Source organism: Rattus rattus, chromosome 6, assembly GCF_011064425.1.
Source record: "Rattus rattus isolate New Zealand chromosome 6, Rrattus_CSIRO_v1, whole genome shotgun sequence".
NCBI classification, from domain to species: domain Eukaryota; kingdom Metazoa; phylum Chordata; class Mammalia; order Rodentia; family Muridae; genus Rattus; species Rattus rattus.
Window position 1 is genome coordinate 93,194,813 of NC_046159.1, and position 22,158 is coordinate 93,216,970.

Below are 22,158 nucleotides of genomic sequence, written 5' to 3' on the forward strand. Positions count from 1 at the left end.
AGTCTCCAGTATGTAAGGGCTTTTTGACATAAATTTGTAATGTCACAAATGGAAGCAGTTTACAATCTGGAATAGACTGCTTTTTATTTCTTAGGTTTCACTAAATACTTGCATAAAGATGTTAGGCCCATTCTTGTTTTTATTTCTGACCCTCTTGTTTGAGAGACACTTTTTCTCAAGAATGTCCTCTTCAGTCTTCCTCCTTTGCCCTTTAAACGATTGTGAAACTCATGTTTGCTGTTGAGCTTCCTCAATATGTGCTGCTTAACTAATTCCTTTTTTTCCTTTCCTGCTTCACCTAACAGCAGTCTTGAATCTAAGTGTATATACCGCCCTCACCATAAGGCCTAGCTAAGTAAGATTTTGCTCCCTTTCATTCCTTAAGTCCTGAAGAAACTTAAGGTAGTTTTGAAAATAACCTTCAGCTTCTCTTTGGGGTTGATGATAGATGATGTCTCCTCCTTACTCTCTCCTGGGCTGAGGGCTTTCCTGAGTTGATAGTAGCTGATGCCTTTCACTCATACTCTCTTCAGGAGCCATGGCTTTTCTGTTTCTTCTTCATTGTTCTCACATGGAGAAATAGGAGTATGTTTGAAAATGTTGACAGTTCATTGTGTCTCAATATGAGCTAACTAAATGAGCCAGCAAGTGTCCAAGAATGTATGATTACAACACTGGTAGCTGGTGTGCTGTAACTCCATGCACTATTTTGACGCTGGGCTTAACTGCCCTCGTGCTAAGCATTGTTCAGAGGTGGAACGGTTGTTACTTTTGTCCTTTGGGACGTCCTGCATAAAATGGGGAATATTTACCTCATAGGTTAGTGGTGAATTTTAAAGTCAACTGTGTTAACGTCTCTAACATGGTGCTTGGCACATAGTAGGGTGTGTTAATTTTTCTCCCTTCCCTGCAGGCCATTCACCTGCTCTCCCTCTACGATTTTCCATAACACAGTTTTTACTTGGAACCAGTCTTCTGCCAAGAGTCTCAGTTTGGTTGTGTACTCCTACAACTACTATTTTTGGCTTGGCTTCCTCTCCAGCCACACAGTCGCCTATTGTACCAGCTAGTTGATGTAAGTCTCCAACCTCAGAGGAACCTTGTTACTTACCAGTAAACTGTGTTTCTCTGACAGTGTGCCATCCTTGGTACCTTGTTTTTCTTTACCATTGTTAATGAATTCTCGTAATAATGTCTTGTGTGATCCTGAAATTGGAGCTAGAATTAGAAATTTAAGTTGCTAAAGTAGGCCTCTAACTGAACAGTGAAAGATTTTCAGGAGACTCGGTGAGGCCAACAGCTTCTGCACTGTTCTGAGTGATGTGAGTAAAGTGTTGAGGAGGAATCGGGTCAAAGAGTAAGGTCGCTAAGTAACTGGAAGCTTTGTCGTCTAATTTTCTGTAAGTCAACACAGCACTTCCTAACTTGTTTTACCTGCAAAGGCTGCAGCATTTCAGTGTTGTTTCCTAAGTGAGAAGGGATGGCTGTAGCATGGCTAGAGGCTGTGTGGGGTAGGATCCAGAGCTCAGGTTCATTCACCACATAGGCATTCTCAGAGCTTGGAAGGAACTGAACTTTCCACCACAGAGAATCAGCAAGTATAGTCTGTTGACACCATAAACTTATATTTTGATATACTGCTGAATATTGTTTTGAAGTAGAAAGGTAAAACCATACCTTTCACCTCAGATGCTCTTAACCCTTAGAGCTTGTGTTTCTTTCATCCCTTGGTGACTTGTGGATGACAGAATTTTAAAGTGATGGGTACCAGAAATGTGGCAGAGGCATTGGACTGGAGGTGTCATTTGTGCTATAGCCTGTGCCTTCCTGTCTTCTGTGCGTCTGTAAGTTTCCAGCTTTCAGTAGAGCCAGAAAGTTTTCTGCAAATCAATCATTCCCTTATCTAGTGGTTGAAAAGAATATTTTCTGTCTGAATTACACATGACCTTGGATTCATATGCTAACACACAGGTAAGTCAGGGCTGGAGAGCCAGTCTATCTCTGAGCTTTAAAGACAGCTTCTATGTAGAATTAATTTTTCCCCACCAAATATAAAACAAAAGTTAATAATTTTCTTACTACATGAAAATTGTTTTATATTTAAGATTATTGGATAGTAGGTAATGCCTTATTGAGTAATTAAAATCATTTTCATACCTAAATTTACCTAGTTAGGTTTGAGTTGCTACGGATTGAGTAAGAGGAAAGTTGTTGGTGATATCCCTGTGACCTCACTGGGTGTGGTCACATTCCACATAGATACTATAAGGCTGCTATAGTGAATCTTCCTGTGAGCTTCTGAGAACAAGAACTAAAGCACAATAAGTTAAATTCTTGGACATTATAGTTAGACTTAGCTTTTAATCCTGCCTTCTAAGTTTACTTTCTTACTAGGAAGATTTAACTTCGGGCCTCTAGTCCCATTTGTGGATTGTGATATTAAAATTATATTATAAGGACATAACAAGAACTATTTATGATCATGAATATAAGCAGTTACTTAGCATGGTGGCTGGAACATAGTATATGCTCATAAATGTGAGTTCCTGTTGTTATTGGATTAGCAAATGGAGGGATGAGGATCTGTGTGTGAATCCAATTAGTAGGAAAGAGAACATTGATAAGCCATTCACGCCTTATTTACTTGACTTTGAGCTTTTGGCATTGTTATTTTTACTTTGCCTTTTTGAAAAGCACATTAGTAGACATCACTATCTTTATTCTTTAGAACTGCTTTGTCTGTCACTTTCACTTCTGTTAGGAAGGAGTCATCTTTGTGTGGCAGTGGGCACTGATAGAGTAACCAAGCACCTATGTAGAACTGAGGGCTCTACCCATGATGTACACATGAGTACACATGTAGGCTTATGTGGCCTGTGTGCAAGTAATCTCACCAGTCCTAGTCTTGCTTGGAAACACCTTACATAAATCTCAGACACTGACTCTGTATGTTGTATGTATATATGTGACTGCTATGGGTTCAATGTATTCTGTTCTATTTTTATTAGTTATAGATCATCAATACATACCTGAGGAATTTTTGAGACAGCCACGGAGGGTTGACATTTGAGAATAGAACTCTTAAGAAAAACTGGATTCCTCATCAGGATAGAAAGCAAAGTGGTTATTAGGGCACAGATTTTTACCATATTAGAATCAAAGTTGCAAAAATTTTAACAATTTTGAACATATTTGTTCAAATCACTGTAATAAGAATGTATTACGTCACAGTGTAATTAGCAGTTTGTCCCTCTGTGATACAGGAGAAATAGTGCGCTATGAAATCTGATAGAGTGCTTCAGTTGTGAGACAGGATTCCTGTGAGATTACAGTTAGGTAGTCTGCCTTGCCTTGGGCCAACAGTTTCAGGAAGTAGAGACTGCAGGAGTGACCAAGACTACAACAGTTTCCTCACTCAAGCCCCACACCCCACACCTATAAAGGGTCACTGCTAGCTTTGCCTCCTGGCAGACCCCTCAGTTTCTTCTCTGGAAAGAAGCTGTCTCTCGCTACGTGCAGTAATAAACACAGCTGTCTGTTGTTGGAGGTTAAATACTGTCTCTTTCTGAGACCCCAGAAATCTAACATTAAATCATTATTATCCTAAGTGATATGAAATGACATTTTAAGGGACCAGAAGGTGTGTTATAGAGATGAGTATGGCAGTGAGTCAGAGCAATGAGCAGAATCAGACTTGCTGTTGACACTCCAACTCTACATATGATCTTGGGCAAACTGCTTGTCCTTTCTCTGCCGTAGTTTTCTCACTGCAAAGTGGGACTAAGTGTCTTCAAATAGAGTGTTGTAATAACTATGATAAAAAGGTTTACTGTGCTTAATGTAGTGCCTTACATGTGAACAGTTAGATGTTATAGAGTTGGTTAGAATGTTCTTTTTGCAATGAAACTCACCTGTTACTCTTAATTTATTATTTGATAATATTATATAAAATATGACATTTTTAAAAAGCAAGAGAAAAGATAAGATTAGATATACCATAGTGATGTCTGCCTGTTATCTTAGCATTCCCAGCACCATTTAGGCTGAGGCAGGAGGATTGTAAATTTGAGGACATCCTGGTCTACAGAATGTAATTCATAATCTTAGGACACATTTGGTACATATGTATATTCTAACCCATGTGTTTGGGTGGTCAGACAAAGTGTGCTGCAGATCAAATTTCTGAGGCTAACATGAATATAGTTTTTTATTCTGTTAATGGTAAGTATGAGAAAGGCTGGGGTTTAAAAGCTTGCAAAAGATGGAGAATGTCTAAGGAGGCATCTTAGAGAAAAGAGGATTCTTTTTAGTGTATGAACCTTTCCATCATAAAAATTATATTCAGAGTTAAGAATGCAGCATCTGCTTACAGTATGATGACCATAGCTTAAGCTTGATCTTTTTATTTTTAAGAGGAAGTTTTTATTTATGTTCTGTTTTAGTGTTCAGTGACCAGTGACTTGGATTTTCCAGCACAAGTCATCCCGTTAAAGACCCTAAATGCTGTCGCATCGGTGCCCATAATGTATTCTTGGTCTCCCTTACAACAGAATTTTATGGTATGTAAGTAATGTAGCTTTTGCCTGTTTGATAATGTATTTAAATAAAAAACATGGTAAATTTTTTGTTATGATAAGGAAAATTAATTTTAAAAAGCCACCAAAATGATAGCACTTGATAGTTAAAAGCCATTCAATGTTCTCTCTCTGCATTCTCCACAAGAAAAGTTGAAGTAAACATATTTAAAGATGAAGTTTATAGTTCTTATTCTTTAAAAGTGCCCTCTGACCTCAGCCCGACTTTCCATTTTGTTAACTGAAAGATTCTCATCAAACGGTTTCCAGGAAAATGTTAAGATAGTGGCACATATGTCTGGTCAGCATATCGAGTTCCAGGACAGCCAGAGCTACACAATAGAGACCCTGTTTCAAAACACACACCACACACACACACACACACACACACACACACACACACACACACATACACACACACACACACACACACACACACGATAATATAGAAACTATTCTCAGGATTTATAAAGCATAAGTTAGGTCGTTGTCTCTACAGAGAGCACTAGTCCAAGCTTTGGCAATGAAATGCTCATATTTAGTTCTTTATGAAAACAGAATGAAGTATAGCAAAAGAAATTGAAGAGTATATTCTTGATTTGTACTGTTGAATAAAAATACACAGTTTGGGTTAGGGAAATGGCTCCATGCATGCATGCGTGCATGAAAAAGTTTGGCATAGTGGTATATAAGTTATTTACAACACTGGGGAGTGGAGAGAGACTCCTTGGCCTAGCCTAGCCTAATCAGTAGTCTCTAGGCCGAAATAGCTCCAGGTAGATGCCTCTGGGCCTCTACATAGTCACAGTCACATGTACTCACATGAACACACACACACACACACACACACACACACTCTCTCTCTCTCTCTCTCTCTCTCTCTCTCTCTCTCTCTAGATGCCTCTGGGCCTCTACATAGTCACAGTCACATGTACTCACATGAACACACACTCTCTCTCTCTCTCACACACACACACACACACACACACACACACACACACACACACACACACACACACACACAGGTAAAAACAACCAAAATCATTATAGTTTTACTCATTTGATATATTTAATAAAATGTTGAATTTCTTGAAGTTAAAGAATTGCTGTACAGAAATGCTTGTTAGAAGTAGTATTTTTTAAATAGTAAATATTTATATTAGTGACTTCTTATACTTCTAACAGTGGCAATTAAATGTGAGTTTCAGATGTTCTTATAAAGTTGAAAATTGTGTGCATTTAAGGCTTTACAAAAAAAATAACTGTAGTTGAGAAACATTCTGATACCTTCAAATGAGGATTCATATTTTCAGATTTGTATTGTGGACCTTTCTAAGCCTACCCCAGGTCCAAAATAATGACACAGAGACCTGGTTATACTCATCTAAGTTCTGCCACATGGCTGCTTGTCTCTCCTCAGTTTCATATGTCCAACATCCTCAGAGTCTAGGTGGTGATTCTTCCCGTGCCTGACTCCTTCTCAGAATTCCTCTCTCTGCTGGTGTCCAACCTTCTATTCTACCTATAGGCCATAGGCTTTTTATTATACCCAACCAGAAGGTGCCTTAGGCAGGCAAGGAAGGACAGAGACAGATCTTCACATAGGGCATATAAACATTATCCCCACACAGATTAGAATTGTGAAAGATTCTTAAGGTGCTGTTGTTTGTTTTGTTTTGTTTTTTAAGCTGCCAATGGGAAGTTTAGATCATTTCTAGACTTTCCTGGTCAGTGACCAAAACAAATTAGATGACTGTTATGGCTAGCATATACTTTGGGAGCAAAGATTGAGAAGACATAATAGCCAAATACTTAATTTTGATTTACATTCAAAGAACTAGACTCAGTTTTGATGGAAACTGCACCCAAAGTGAAATGAAAGTTGAGATGAGCTGATATTCTAAATCTGAGCAGTATATACGCTAAGCTCCATATTTTCCTTTTATAACTCGTACTTTGCTTTTTATCTTTATTTAAACTTTTGATAACAAACTCAAAATTTGTTGTCTAGTGATGATTTAAAAACACTTAATTTTCCTGTTTCTTAGTTGCCTGATGGTCACCTTTATGTTTTCATGGCCTTTTCCAGTGTGTGCTTTCCTTTTAATTGTTCTCATAGTCTGAACCTAGGCTTCTAATACTTGAAATGTTCTCTTTGTTCTCCAGTGATCCTCTCCAGTGTGTCCTATTTTTCGGAGTTAACCTTCTAAAATTCAACATTTAACCAACACCTTGTTCAAGGGCTTTTTCGAACAAGCCTCCCCTTAGTTATTTTTAACACATGCTTCAGGACCATCCAGTCTTGTATAGTTGCTGTCATGTATAGTCGTATAGTTTTCTTCCATGATTGTTGTTTTGTCCTTTGTGTTCTCAGATACTCTAGTCTCTCTCCCAGCTATTTGTTACACTTTGATGTATGACATATTCATCAGATTATTGAAGTATGTTCTGTTGCTGTAGAATATTTTGATTTTACAAGTAAATCCCTTTGGCATAGAATGACAAGACTGTTGATAGTCTTTCATATCAGTGTTAGGTTCCATTTTCCTTGTTGTTGTGATAAATCAGTAAGACTGAGGCAACTTAGAGAAGGAAGAGTGTATTTGGGCTTATGGTTCCAAGGGGATAAGAAGACACCATGGCAGCCAGAGGTATAGTGGCTGGAACATGAAGATAAGAATCCTATCTTTAACTGAATCACGAAACAGATGTGAGGAATTGGGGGATGCCAACTGGAAGTGGAATGAACTGTGGTTATCCAGTGACATATTTCTTCAAGCAAGTTTGTACCTACTGAACCTTCTAAACAGTGCTACCAACTGGGAGCCAAGTGTGAGACTGTGAAGGAGTTTCTCGCTCAGATCACCTAGATTTTTTATTGTATTGAATATCTTAATTCCTAGGTCACCAAATCAAGTTTTTAAAAACTCTTTGTTGATGAGTATTTATAGTTTGTTTGGATAAGTCACATATGATTAGTTCTACTACAGGTACAGTTGTATCATATAACCCACAGCAGTTTCCTTTCTTGAAGGTTCCTAAAAGAAGGGTTGCATATTAGATTAGATGTAGTTGCAGTAGTTAACAGTTTGCTCTACAGATCTGGGGAAAGACAGGTACTCATGGAAAATGCTGGTTTTAGTTATCTCATTAACTTTTGTGTGATACCGGGAATTGTGTGATACTCAGTCTTCAGTGTGTATCCCATCTAATTCTCACATCGAGAATTAAGTTATATGTGTGTACTGTGTGCTATATTACATTCTACATACACAGGTGTGTGTGTGTGTGTGTGTGTGTGTGTCATGACAAACGTGTGGAGGTCAGAGGACAACTTGTGGGGAGTTAGTTCTCTGTCTACACATGGGTTCCAGGGATTGAATTTTGGTTGTCAACCTTGGCAGCAAGTGTCTTTACCTGCTGAGCCATCTCTCTGATCCTTGTAAATTTTTAAAAAATATTTAAATTCTAATTTAAGAATTAGAATACATCTGGTTTTAACTTTTTTCTTTCTTTTTTCTATTTTTACTTTTAGGTGGAAGATGAAACTGTTTTACATAACATTCCTTATATGGGGGATGAAGTTCTGGATCAGGATGGCACTTTCATTGAAGAATTAATAAAAAATTATGATGGAAAAGTGCATGGAGACAGAGGTGAGCTATATGTATATTCTCTTTAGTGGGGAGGGCTTCCTTAGGGTTTTCTTGTTGCCATGACTGTGGCAGCACTTAAAAAGGAAGCATTTCATCGGGGATGGCTAACTGTTGAGAGGTTTAGTCCATTATCATCATGGAAGGAAGCATGGTGGTGCTAGGCAAGTGTGGTGCTAAAGAAGGAGCCTAGAGTTCTACATCTGGATGGCGGGCAGCAGGAAGGGAGAGTTACTTAATGCAATACTAATTTCCTGGGGTGCCTCCTTTTACCCTTTAATAGCTATTGAAGGTTTCTGCCCCATTATTTTTCTTTATAGTTCCCAAGTAATTGACACAGAAACAGTCTAAATTTATTGATAGGCTGTAAACCTAGACTAGGCAGATTCTGAGCTCTTTTAATTTATATCCAAATGATAGGCCCTGTGTACTTTCTGTTCACATCTTACCCAACTTGCTCTGTTCTGTGTGTGTCCTCAGGACCAGCTTCTCTTGGCCACATGTTCATTGTCCACCTAGCCTCCTGGAGACTTCTTCACCTTTCCCTTCTTCCTCATGCTCTCCTGAAATCCTCCTTGATTATAAGTCTTGCCTTCTTCTCTTCTCTGCCTAGTCATAAACCTCAGCCATTTATTGATCAATCAGGGATTATTGGGGGAACATTCTTTGCAGTACTTACGTTGATACAGTATCCCAAGATCAGGTTGCAGTCTGGACCAGGGCATAGAACTCAGGTTCTGAATTCACAGCTCACAAGACTAACCCCAACAGACACTGGGCCTGGCTTTAGCACCTAAGGCCTCAAAGCCTGCCCCCAGTGACACACTTCCTCTAGCAAGGCTGCACCTACTCCAACAGTGCCATACTTCCTAATAGTGCCACTGCCTGTGGGCCTATGAATACCATTTTCATTCAGACTACCATAGAAGGGTTTGTTAAAGACTTGAAGTTTCTTAAGCATAGAGTTCATAAAAAACAAAACAAAACAAAAATATTTTTAATAATAAAATTAACTTTTGCACTTTACTATAAAGAGCTAGTCTGAGCTCACAGGCATAAATTTTGAGTGCTTCTTTAGTTTTTCCAATTGAGGATATTATTTGCCACTTGGTAATCATCAGTAACTGGTTATAAACTCTAGCAGCAACAACACGTAGATTTTATGGGAATAGAGTGTGTGTTTTGGTAAGCTTTCAATAGTAAAACTAAGTTTAAAGTTCTGTTTATGGGACATGTGCTTCAGAAAGCCTCCCTGTTCAACAATGCCCTTCCTCAGAGCAGCCAGAGCCCGTGAAATTAAGTTATCAGAATCTTGGATTCAGGTTTCTGTGTACAGGAGGCTCTTTTGATATCTGAGCAAAGGGAGCTGTGGTCATATTATAGTGGAAAACAGGTTTGAAGTGGTCAGTCAGTGACACAGGTTGGGAGGAGGTTAAAGCCACAGGTCCTCAATGATTAAGGGAGTAATGTGCCCTGGACCAGCTGGAGAGGGGTGATTTCTGAGAAAGCAACAGATACTGAAGGAATATGCTGTCTTCTTTGCTGGCTGTGAAATTGATTTTGACTGTCCTTACCTGCCCCTCCGGTTACAGTGCTGATAGGCCTTCGCTATTATTCCAGATTAGAAAATACATACAAAAAAAAAATTATTAAAAAAAGAAAGAAAGAAAGAAAAGAAAAAGAAAATGCATACAAAAACTTTTGTCATTATCCTTTTCCCTGTTTCTGACATTTGGCTTTTAGAATGTGGATTTATAAATGATGAAATTTTTGTGGAGTTGGTAAATGCTCTTGGTCAATATAATGATGATGACGATGATGATGATGGAGACGATCCTGATGAAAGAGAAGAAAAACAGAAAGATCTAGACGATAGTCGAGATGGTATGTTTAATACTAGTTTTTTGTTTGAGCCTTATATAATTCTTCTTTTAAAATAAAAGTACCAGGCTGGTAAGATCAGGTTGGTAAAGGTGCTTGGTGAATCGAGATTCCTGGAACCCACTCTGTGGAAGAGAAGAAATGACTCTTCTAAGTTGCCCCTGATCTTCACACCAGTACACTGTGGCAGACATACAACCATATAATATATGTAAATAGATGTAAAAACCACCCATTTTTGGGTAGAATGTAACTCTCCCCTTTTTGTTAAGTGTTCTATCTTAGCAGTATGATCAAATGTATTCTCTGCAGCATTTCATTCTCTATAGAGCTTCTTCGTTTCCTGTGCCTAGCAAAAGGACATGTGATTTTGGACTTTGCTGATCAGTTATCATAGTTATCTTTATAATAATAATGATTTATGGCATATTAACAGCTTTATTATATATTAGAAATGGCTTTAGAGAAGCTGAAGACTATGGAACTTACTTAAGATTGCAATATTGGGAAAAAGTTGAATCTGAGCCCCAAATTGATAACATAAGTCTGACTCGAGAATTGTGCTATTGCCTCTACACTTGTTAAGTGTTACTAGAAAACAGTCTACCCCAAAGTAGAGCCCATAATTCTGTCTTTACTTAGCAAGCTTACTATCAAGCAGAATTAGGAGAAAATTGCAATTTCAAAAGACATGTATGTATTCTTTATAACAGAAACACACCGTAGGAGTCAGTAAGTGATTGCTAAGTTCTTCCGTGTGATGGACAGTTCTGAAGGTGGATTAATGATCAGCTCTGACAGAAAGCTATTAGTGTCAAATAATCAAAATTTGGGGGATCTGTCTTCTTGTACTCTTAGCATCTTGACAAGCTTTTCCATAAGAAATAACTGATAGAGGGTTTGGTGACGCCTGTAATCTCAGCACCTGTAATCTGAGTGAAGGCAGGAGAGTCTGAAGTTCAAGGTTATCCTTGGCTTTGTAATGAGTTTTATGCTATCTTGGGCTAAACTAGGCAAACCTGTCCTACAAAATATGACAAAACCCCCAAGCCAGTAAGAGTGAGTCATCCTTGTCATTCTCGAACTTGGGAGTCAGAGACAATAGAATAGAAAAGTTGGCTATCGAGGTGAATCAGTGGGTAAGAGTGCTTGCTGAGCAAGTCTTTTTCTTTCTTTAAGAATTATTTATTTATTTTATGTATGTGAGTACACTGTTGCTGTCTTCGGACACACCAAAAGAGGGTATCAGTTCCCATTATAAATGGTTGTGAGCCACCATGTGGTTGCTGGGAATTGAACTCAGGACCTCTGGAAAAGCAGTCAGTGCTTTTAACCTCTGAGCCATCTCTCCAGCTCCCAAGCAAGTCTTGATGACCTGATTTGAATTTCTTAATTTCACCATAGGAGAGCACTGACCCACAAAAGTTCTTCCCTGACCCTCACATGTGCACAATGGTGTGCACACCCATGTGTCTTCACTCAGGAAGGTGCACATAAGCATACATACATGCACACCCTAAAAAATAATAAAGTAATTATTAAAGCTTCGAAGTCAACCTGGTCTACTTAGTTGCAGGCTAACTAAGGAAGGCTACACAGTAAGAGATCTTGTCTTACTCCCTCCTCTCCAACCTCCACAAAAGTGAACCAAAGTCGACAAGTTGTTAGAACATCAGCTTTGTTGAGACACAGTGATACAGAGAAAATGAAGCTGAAACTTGTTTCTTCCATCTCCCCTATCACAATTCATTGTTTAGATAAAGAAACTTGCCCGCCTCGGAAATTTCCTGCTGATAAAATATTTGAAGCCATTTCCTCAATGTTTCCAGATAAGGGCACAGCAGAAGAACTGAAAGAAAAGTGAGTAGGAATTTTTCTTTTTTTAAATTTGGGGCGGTTGTGCATATTATCATCTCTTGATTTATTATTTCAAGCATTCTCTCTCTCTCTCTCTCTCTCTCTCTCACACACACACACACACACACACACATACACACACACACACACATATACTTCTACTGTGTATTAGAAAATTTTTAGTTCATATTGAGTACATATATGAGTATTCATGCATATTCTACGCCTAAGTACAGTTTATAATAATATATTGAGGAAACCTTTTCTGGACGCTGGTAGAGATTTATAGTTAATCCAAACTAATGTAATAACCTCTTCTGCTACATACCTCAGTTGTATTAATGAGCTTGATTCTTATTTCCCATGCATAATACACGATTGGTTCTTAGTGCAAGTAAAGATTACTGTAGGTTAGATTTTTTTTTTTTTTTTGTGGTTGACTTTTAGATAATATAAACTTAAAAAAAAAATCAAACCCATGAAAACCTTTTAGAAACTCACTGTGCAAAAAAGTGATGTTTGTTTGTTTGTCTGGTGTCAGGTATAAAGAACTCACGGAGCAGCAGCTCCCCGGTGCTCTACCTCCTGAATGTACCCCAAACATCGATGGACCAAATGCCAAATCTGTTCAGAGGGAGCAAAGTTTACATTCATTTCATACGCTCTTTTGTCGACGATGTTTTAAGTATGACTGCTTCCTACATCGTAAGTGCAATTATTGTACGTTTTCATTTTCTATCTTTGTTGTTGAAATATGTAGTAAAGCAACTTGATGTCAGTTGTCACAACCAAAATATACCGGCCAGTCTTATAGTGAAGGCTGAGAAATATGTCACATCCCCGTACTGTGACTTTTACCTTCTTTGAGGATTCCTCTGACATCTTTTGTATTCATTTCATTCCATTCACTGCTTCCCAGTAACTTGAAGTGAAGGTCATGAGTCTTCACACTTGACAAGGCTGTTTTATAATGAATGATGGTAGTGAGGGAGTTCTTAGCTCAGAGCAATATTACTGCCATTTATGAACAAATTTTGTTAAATTAACGAATTGGTAAAAAGGCATTTATACAATTTATTGCCTAGTGTTAAAAATATTTTGTTTCTTTTTGATCCTCTGAATAATTGTTTCATAAGAACGTCATATTTCAATACAAGCAAAACAAAATGTTCTTAATATCAGTTTAGAAACTAATTTTTCCTTTGACATTCCTAGGAAATGAGTTTTCTTAGTAAAATTTCCAGGTGACTGGAATTTGTTTTGTGATTTTTGAAATAGGGTCTCACACTCAGTATGTAGCTGAGGCTAGTCTTATTCTGTTGATTTTCATAATCCTTTTGATTCTCTTGCTTCAGCCTCCTGAGTGCTAGAATTACAGGAGCATACCGTCATATCCCACTAAAATTGGAATTCTCTCCCAGGCTGATCTGTGGGTTTGTTTGTTTTCTGTAGTATTAGAGATTGTACCCAGTGCTTTGCCCCTGCTGGGCAAACACTAGATTATAGTCACAGCCCCATCCCTGTACACTCTCCCATTAAGACATGTCCCACATACTCCCAGTAAGCCACATCCCCATTCCTAAAATTTGCAGTGAATAAAAAGCATCAATTATCCCCCTCGCCCCCACACTGCCCCCAGGGTTTCTTTCTATAATAACCCTGGCTGTCCTGGGACAAGCTCTGTAGACCACCTAGCCTCAAACTCACAGAAATCCTCCTGTCTGCCTCCAGAGTGCTGGGATTAAATGCATGTGCCACAAACACCCATCAGCATGTGATACAGATTTCCCATTTAGGCCTAAACATTCTTCAGTTGACCAGTTGTGGGTCTTTATATTAACCATCATGTACTGCAAATGGAAGCTTCTTTTGTAACGGTTAAGAAATGCATTAACTCATGTGTATAATGGTGTTATTAGCAGTTGGTTTAATACTATCTCCATTTGGCAGACTAATAGTATTAGGCTCTCTCCTTCCCTAGGGTCCATGACTTGTCTAGCCACAAATTCTTGGCCCAACAGAGATAGGAATAGGTATCATCTTGTGGAGTGGGACTTAAATCCAATCAGAAAAGTAGTTGCCTACTCTCATGTTGTTCATGACACTGCTGCAGCATGCAGGTCTTACCAGGCCAGTTTTTATTGCATCTTGCAGCATTCACAGCTAGGAAGACTAGTGATTATTTTTCTCCTTCATCAGTGTGCATAGCACCTTCCAACACTATGAATGCTAGCTGGTAGGGATGAAATATCCACTTCAGTGCCAGCTTGATACCTTCATGTTCTATGACTCAAGTATGTGATGTTTTTAGCAATAGGGTCTTAAGCAATAGCCTATAATATTTGGGGGCCTATGGGACCTCACTGGTCAACAACTCCAAAAGAGGTAACCTGTTCCTAGCACTTGGCTTTTAATATGTTAGCCTGTGGGTTTACTAGAGTTATTATTGCCACACTGTAGAGTAACTCTATATAAACTCTAGATGACCTTTGGTGGGGGACTGGGGTGGGGGCTTGTACGGTAATAGATAGGTTTTCATATGACTTCTGAAATTTTCTATTTGTTGTTCAACATTCCATGCTTTATTTGTTGAGACAAGATCTTACAGTGAATCTGGAGCTCAGCTTTTTGTGTAGGTCGATGGGGCAGCGAGCCTCTGGGAACCTCCTATCTCTGCTTCCCTAGTGCTGGTTCATGGATACATCCTGCCACACTCTGCTTTAGAGAGCTGTGAGGATCAGAGTTCAGGTCCTCCTGCCTATGTGAGCACTTTTCCTACTGAAGTAATTCCCCAGCCCTGAGATTAGTTCTCTTGAAATGAATTTTTAAAGTTTGTTCAATAAAAGGTCCCTAAGTATAGTTAGATTTTTAAAAAAAATTAAACGTATCACTTGTCTTTCCTCACTTTTAAGACTATAAGGTCCCCCTCCCACACACACTTTTTAAGCTTTACTTTAATTTTTGTTTATTTATTTTGGAGGTTGAAGGATATGCTTGCTGTGGGGCTCTTGTGGGAGTCAGGACAAGTTATTGAACTCAGGTTGACAAGTTTGGTGGCCTTACTGGTCGACTGAGCCATCCACTCACCTACTTCTCTGTTCTAAAAAGCACATATACTTGTGTATCTTTTTGTTTAGAACTTATTCTGATATGAATATGTATCTAACTTTTATTTCATTTACAAAATTATCTAAATGTATCGTTTATGGAAAAGTTCAAATCATTCCCTGCTTTGAGTTATAGTACGTCTTTCATTGCTTATGTGTATTTATTTATTCACTGACCTAGTGCCCCAGCCCCTGGGTCTGTATCCTTTCTCTGTCCATGAGCTTTTATTCACAACATTGGTTGAATGATTGACTTTGTATGTGGGCATACATGTTGGCACATGTGTGCCATGGTATGAATGTAGAAGTCAACTTGTTGAAGTTGGATCTCTTTGTTCACCATATAGATTTTAGGGATTGAGTTTTAGGTCATCAGACTTGATGATAAGTACCCTTACCTGATGAGCCATCTTTCTGGTCCCTTTAAGAGTATTTTAAGAATAATTTTCTTTGACAAAATTCAAAATATACCAGAATATGTGGAGTTACTATCTATATATAATCTTAGCATTATTTCTGCTGAGACAAGCCTAGGCTTACATAATAAAACTTTGCAAAAACTGCTGGGTATGTTGGCTCACACATTGAATCCAAGCATTGGGGAGCAGAGGCAGTTGAAGGCCAGCTGGTGTATAGAGTGAGTTTCAGGACAGCCAGGCTACCCAGAGAATTCCTGTCTCAACAAGCAAACAAGTAAAACAACAACAACAAACCCTAAACCAAAACAACAAAAAACCCCCGCCATCATTAAAGAAAGGGAGGGGACAGCTTGGGATTTTAGCTCAGTTTTTGAACCTTTGCCGAGTCAGGCCTGGATTGGATCTCTAGTGCTTGAAGGGAGAAGATAAAGAGTGGAGCCTTTATGAAAACGGCCTTTGTAAAGAAGAGCACCACATCATTTTGTGAATATCACTTATTTTTAGCCAAATTCAGGTCATTTTTCCTATCGTGTAACTTTGAATAGTTAGTTTTCAGCTTTTCCATTATATGAGGAACCAACTGGTCAACACACCCTAGAATTGAGTTCTAGGTGTTGGAGCTTCTTTTCTCTAGAGATTTTATAAGTAGAACCATTTTCTAGTTCATGCTTAATAAATTGATCCTTCATCTAGAAATCAATTATGTTAGAGCTGGGTAGTGATCCATATACATAATTATAGTACTCAGGAGACAAGGCTAGAGGATTGCTATGAGTTCAAAGCCAGCCTGGGAAAGATCCCACCCCTGCCCTCAAAGTAAAAAAAAAAAAAAAAACAAACTATACAGAGAAATTGTATATGCCAGAATATTTTTTGTAAAATTAGGATTCTACATTATTTTTTTTACTTGTTGGAGATACTAAAGATTCAAGTAAATGTTTATAGCCATACTTTATGCCCATCAATCATTCTTGTAAAGGGAAAAATCAGAACTATGAATCATTCCAGAGTTTATGATGTTTTCACCTTTCTTGGAGGTTGGAGGAAGAGTGAAGGATAACCTGTGATAGACGGAGGGAAGTTGTATAAAGTAAGCTGCGTAACGATACTGGATTTTCCAGTGCACCTGGGGAAGTGAAGAAGTAATCCTTTTATACCCATATTCAGATACTTTGTGCTTATTTTACAGCCTTCCATGCAACACCCAACACATATAAGAGGAAGAACACAGAAACAGCTCTGGACAACAAGCCTTGTGGACCACAGTGTTATCAGCATCTGGTGAGATTCAGTGCTTTGTTACTCTGGAGGGCTCTTCAGAACTTTGGTGGAGGTGGTAAAGCCAGCACTAACGCTGTCTGGATCCAGACTTACATTGGCCATATGACAGGCATAGCTGTGTCCTGCACAGTATAGTCTATTAATCTTGTATTATTCTCTGTTTATCTGTGTTATTTCTTCAGCAACATTTCACGGTTCTTAGGATCAAAGACTCTCCACAAAGTTTATGAGAGTATGAGGTATAGAGAGCCCACTTAGCCACCAGAAACTCAGTAATCTTGTGCAGATGTTCCTGAGTCTTTCTCATGGACATATCCCTTCTGTGAATGTTTTAGGCCACTTACAGTTTAAGATGTACCATAGATCCCAAACAGGTTTTCTTTTTTTTAAGTGATGGAGATTAGGCGTAAGGGATTAGGAAAATATGAGGCAGGAAAGTTGTTTTTTTACGGGTACTATCTTATTTTTTTACCATTTCCCCTCTTTGAACCAAGCCACTCCTACCTAGGAACTAAGTGGGTATATATTGCCTGTTGGATTTTGGACAGAAGATTCAATGAATGGCACCTACAGAAGGTATCCTATTTTTAAGCAATTTGGTTTTTGTAGAGTGAAGTATAAAACTGTTGGCTCCTTTCAAACTTTGCTCTTCTATTTCCACTAAAAAAATAAAAATAAAGGAATTCCTGAGCACTGTTTTATATTCTTTATAAGGCAGAACTTCATTGGCTCATCTAAAATGTTTCTGTGGTCTCTTACAAACCATGCTCTAACCATTGTTTTATACTTTCTGAGATTGGATTGTGGTACTTCAGAATGCAAATGTAACCCTAATCTTGTACCTAAAAGTTCTTTCATATCTTCCTGTGGCTTTGCATCCTTCACAGGAAAAAATATTGAATGTTTTAATAGTAAGACCAGAAGTGACTAAGTTATGCATGTATATGTTTTGTGTCCTTGTATTCTTTAAATAGTACCTTTAAAGAGGTATGTATTCTTTTAAGGCTTGAGTAGGAAGTCTGATTTAACACACTTCAGTATGTCTTTTAATAGAGATTCTCTTTTAAATGTACTGTATGTATATGTAGAGAAAAATACCTTTATTTTTCAAAATTTATTTTCATTTACTGTGTTTTATTTTCACATGTTTTACAAATTCACCATGTAGAACTGTCTTGCCTAATTTTGCATCATTTGAACAAAAATATTGAACCTGTTTATATTTCTGAAATCTTGAAACTATCAAAAGCAGATGAAAAGTAGTTGGGTGTGTTGATATCCAAATGACTGTGATAATGGACACTGTGTAAAGTCTCGATCAACGTGTGTTATGCAATGTCGTCTTACTCTGTTCCACCAGAATAAGATTTAGAACTTTACTCTGATGCCTCCATTTTTCATTTTGCAGGAGGGAGCTAAGGAGTTTGCTGCTGCCCTTACTGCTGAGCGGATAAAGACACCACCTAAACGTCCAGGGGGCCGCAGAAGAGGAAGACTTCCGAATAACAGTAGCAGACCCAGCACCCCCACCATCAGTGTGCTGGAGTCAAAGGATACAGACAGTGACAGAGAAGCAGGGACTGAAACCGGGGGAGAGAACAACGATAAAGAAGAAGAAGAGAAAAAAGATGAGACTTCCAGTTCCTCTGGTAAGACACATCTGACAACTGGGTTGTCACTGGGTTACCATTGCTTTGTAAGTTTAACTTTCTGAGAATTAAGATTATCTAATGCGTATAGGTACAGAAAGCTGGAGTTACAGGCGGGTGTGAGCTACCTGACATGGGTGCTGGCAACCAAGCTCAGATCCTCTGCATGAGCAGTGTGCTCCGAGTCTTCTCTCAGGGCCCTCACCTCTCTCCCCTTTTGTGGCTAACACAGAGAGTTCTCTCAGTAAGGCATAGCCGGATTGTTTGTGCTGTCTCCCAAGTGCACCACCTGTCGTTCTTGTCTGTGGGGGTTGCTGGAAGGTCTGATGCAATTGTTCTTGCTGTTGGTACCATTTTCTCCTGTTCTATATTTCTTTGATGGAGCTTGATTGAACAGATAGTTCTGTAGTTTCAGTTTAGAAAGAAAACAAGTACTATTGCTGCTGAGTTTCTATTTTATTGGTTGAATTTTAGTTCTTTCAACTCTAAACAATACCATAAATGATAATGGACTCTGTGTGTATTTGATAAGTCTTGTGTTAAAGGGAGCAGAACTTCTGGGTTCTTTGGCAAGTGTGATAGGATCTGTGTGATGTTGTTTCTAACCTTACTAATTCTAAAATACAATTAAGTGCCTTCTGCTTTTCTTTAGCATACCCTGCATTTTACTTGTTCATATTGTTCAGTTATCTTTGTGTCTGTATACACATATATGCCATGGTGTATACATGTGAGTGTCAGAATAATATCCTGTGTAGGGGCCCTTACTGTCTGTCGTGTTTGAGACAAGACCTTTTGGTGGTTTTTCCATTGCATATACTAGGCTAGTTGGCCCGTGAACTTCTGGAGAGTCTCCTGTCTCTGTCTCTCATTTCCTTGTAGGCGCACTGGGATAACTGCTTGTGCTATGTCTGGTTTTCATGTGGTTAAGAAAACTTGAACTCTGATCCTCATGCTTGCACCATTGAACCATTCCCAGTCCCTTGGACATTTCTTGACTAATGTTAAAATTTGGTTTTCTAGAAGCAAATTCTCGGTGTCAAACACCAATAAAGATGAAGCCAAATATTGAACCTCCTGAGAATGTGGAGTGGAGTGGTGCTGAAGCCTCCATGTTTAGAGTCCTCATTGGTACTTACTACGATAACTTTTGTGCCATTGCTAGGCTAATTGGGACCAAAACATGTAGACAGGTAAGCATATGTACTCAGAGATCTAAACACAGGATAGCATGTGCTCATTGTCCAGACATAGAGTCTTGATTTCATCCTGTTCATCTTCTGAAAAGAATCCATTTCCCTCCCTCCCTTAAGAAAATTAAATCCGTATTCTTCTTTAGCTATGTTTTAGAATTTCCCTAGTTTAGAATTTAATTTGAATGTGATACATGTAAATAGAATTGAAATTTGGCCAGACATTCCCAATGAAATGGAACAATAGTGATTTCTACTGTGCATCTTACCACTACTCCATACACTGGTAGTGTCATGGGAGAGACAGATGTTTCTCCAGTATGCAAAAGCATGGGATGATTCTCTTAAACCACAGTGTCCATATTGCTCTGCCTCTCATGTAGGTGTATGAGTTTAGAGTCAAAGAGTCCAGTATCATAGCACCTGTTCCCACTGAGGATGTGGACACTCCTCCAAGAAAGAAGAAAAGAAAACATCGGTAAGTCTGCTGGGAGCCCTCAGAGAAACAGCGAGGCAGGATCTGCAGGCAGGGCTTTCGTTCTCACTCAAGTACTTATATAAAAGGTTCCAAACAGCTGTCCTAGACATAGAGAAATGTCATTTCTCCTGGGTGGTGGTGGTGGTTAGTTTATAGACAGCCACTTCAGTATAGTTGGCATATCAAGTCATAAAAGTTTTGGTTTACCACATTTGGCTGAGAAAAACATTGCAATAAAGCTACATAAATAGTTCCTTTAGCCATTTGGTATGGAATGTTCTAAGATGTGCTTCTGCTGTGCTCCCTGGCCCAGTGTGTAGAAGTGTCTTTTAGTCTAGGAGCCTGGATTTTCTTAGTGTGAGCCATTGCATTCTGATATTTAAAGTCTGAATATTACCTCTCACCAAGGCTTATAGTGAGTAACTGCACAGAATGCTTTTGTAAGTGGAAAGCCAGGGAAACCATGACTGGGCCCTCATGCCTCAACCCACTGTTTCTTAAAAGGAGAAGTGTAGTTGAGTGGGTAAGGATGCAGTTAGATTATGCTCCAAAACTTTTGTTTAGGTTCACTGAATGTGTTACAATACTTCTTAAATAGTAGAAAACTTAGGCTTTACTAGATGCTTCTGAGTTTGTGGTTGAACAGTTTCTTACCATGCAGTTCAACTGGGTAGTTAGTGATGCTGAAAATTATAGAAAGTATCAGTATCTATAATTCAGACAGGACTAGATCGGTAGGTATGCATGGCAAAGGCCTTTGTAGTCTTAACCAGGCAGTGTGGACAAGAACTTTATTGCCAGGCTTCTGGGCATGACAAATTGACCTGAGTGAGCAGGTTCCTGAGTCACTCTGAACTGACAAGCTAGGGAGTCTAAAACCAGCACTGCTGCGTTAATCGCACAGCCAGCGCACTAAGACAGGACACAGATTTGTAGCTAGTCGTACCTCACACAGAACCTTTTTTATTTTTTGCAGGTTGTGGGCTGCACACTGCAGAAAGATCCAACTGAAAAAGGGTCAGCATCCTCCCATCTAACCTCGTTATCAGCCCCAAATGTCTTTTGTCTTCATTTGTTTTAGAATAGAAACTGGATGAAGTTTTGGTCATTCTGATTTAACTGACTTTTACTTAGCAAATTAGTTTAAATGAACTGTGTCTGTTGATCTGCAGTCACTGCTGCTTAGAGAGTGAAGTGAACTGGATGGAGTGAGTCAGTGAGAAGCAGTTCTTTGGAAGTGGGGCTGAAATGTGGCACCAAGTGTTTAAGTACTTGGGGGTGGGAGGTATTTTTTTCTCTCCACAGGAGTGATGTGTACTTCAGTAAAGGCAGCCAGTCAAGGATGTTCCAGAGGTAGTGGGGAAGAATGTCTTGTTAATTGTGATGATCATTTCCCATCTCCCTGGATTCATTGGCTGCGTGCTGTTATCTTTACTCAGACGGCTCCTCTAACCATGTTTACAACTATCAACCCTGTGACCATCCACGGCAGCCTTGTGACAGTTCGTGCCCTTGTGTGATAGCACAAAATTTTTGTGAAAAGTTTTGTCAATGTAGTTCAGAGTGTAAGTATTTGTTGCTTTGGTGCAATTGCATGAGAACTGAATAGGCTTTGGTCAGCAGCTGAAAATGGTGATTTAAATCAAGACATAAGGACTGGGAGTGCTCTCTCACTGCTTGCTTTAGGAGAGCTGCTTATTCTACAAGTGTTTACTGAGCCCTGTACTGTGCTAATGTCTAGTCAGCCTCTTGGGCAATGTGACTGTGTGCTCATGCACAAGTTAGGCAGAGTTGTAGAAATGGATTGGATTTTTCTGTTTTTCTCTTTGGTCATTTGAATTATAGTAAAGAGGCATAGACTGTAAGGAGAATCTAGAAGTAACTGCCCATTCCTTTTGTGGGTATCAGAAGTAGTGAGAGTTAAGAGGGTTTTGGTCTTCAGAATGAAGAGAAGTATGTAAGGGCACAGGAGGTTTTTCACAATCACTCAAGAAAGCTTTGGTGTGGATACCAAAGAATGGGTTAGAAATATGCTTTATTACAGTGGTTCTCAACCTTCCTAATGC

At 38.9% G+C, this 22,158-nt stretch overlaps 1 protein-coding gene across 8 annotated transcripts in view; it reads left to right on the forward strand.

Annotated features, from left to right (window-relative positions):
• Ezh2 (enhancer of zeste 2 polycomb repressive complex 2 subunit) overlaps window positions 1-22,158 on the forward strand; it is a 62,644-nt gene that overhangs the window by 32,081 nt on the left and 8,405 nt on the right. For 3 of the 8 annotated variants that reach the window (XM_032906641.1, XM_032906639.1, XM_032906643.1), the window contains 11 exons: window positions 4,443-4,559; window positions 8,110-8,230; window positions 9,971-10,111; window positions 11,866-11,968; window positions 12,507-12,670; window positions 16,681-16,772; window positions 18,181-18,421; window positions 19,445-19,614; window positions 19,998-20,092; window positions 21,069-21,109; window positions 21,532-21,657. In XM_032906641.1, coding sequence (XP_032762532.1) covers window positions 4,443-4,559; window positions 8,110-8,230; window positions 9,971-10,111; window positions 11,866-11,968; window positions 12,507-12,670; window positions 16,681-16,772; window positions 18,181-18,421; window positions 19,445-19,614; window positions 19,998-20,092; window positions 21,069-21,109; window positions 21,532-21,657 — 1,411 coding nt within the window. Of the gene's footprint in view, window positions 1-4,442; window positions 4,560-8,109; window positions 8,231-9,970; window positions 10,112-11,865; window positions 11,969-12,506; window positions 12,686-16,680; window positions 16,773-18,180; window positions 18,422-19,444; window positions 19,615-19,997; window positions 20,093-21,068; window positions 21,110-21,531; window positions 21,658-22,158 lie in introns of all 8 variants that reach the window. The other 5 variants (XM_032906646.1, XM_032906638.1, XM_032906642.1 and 2 more) reach the window with 3 other exon arrangements.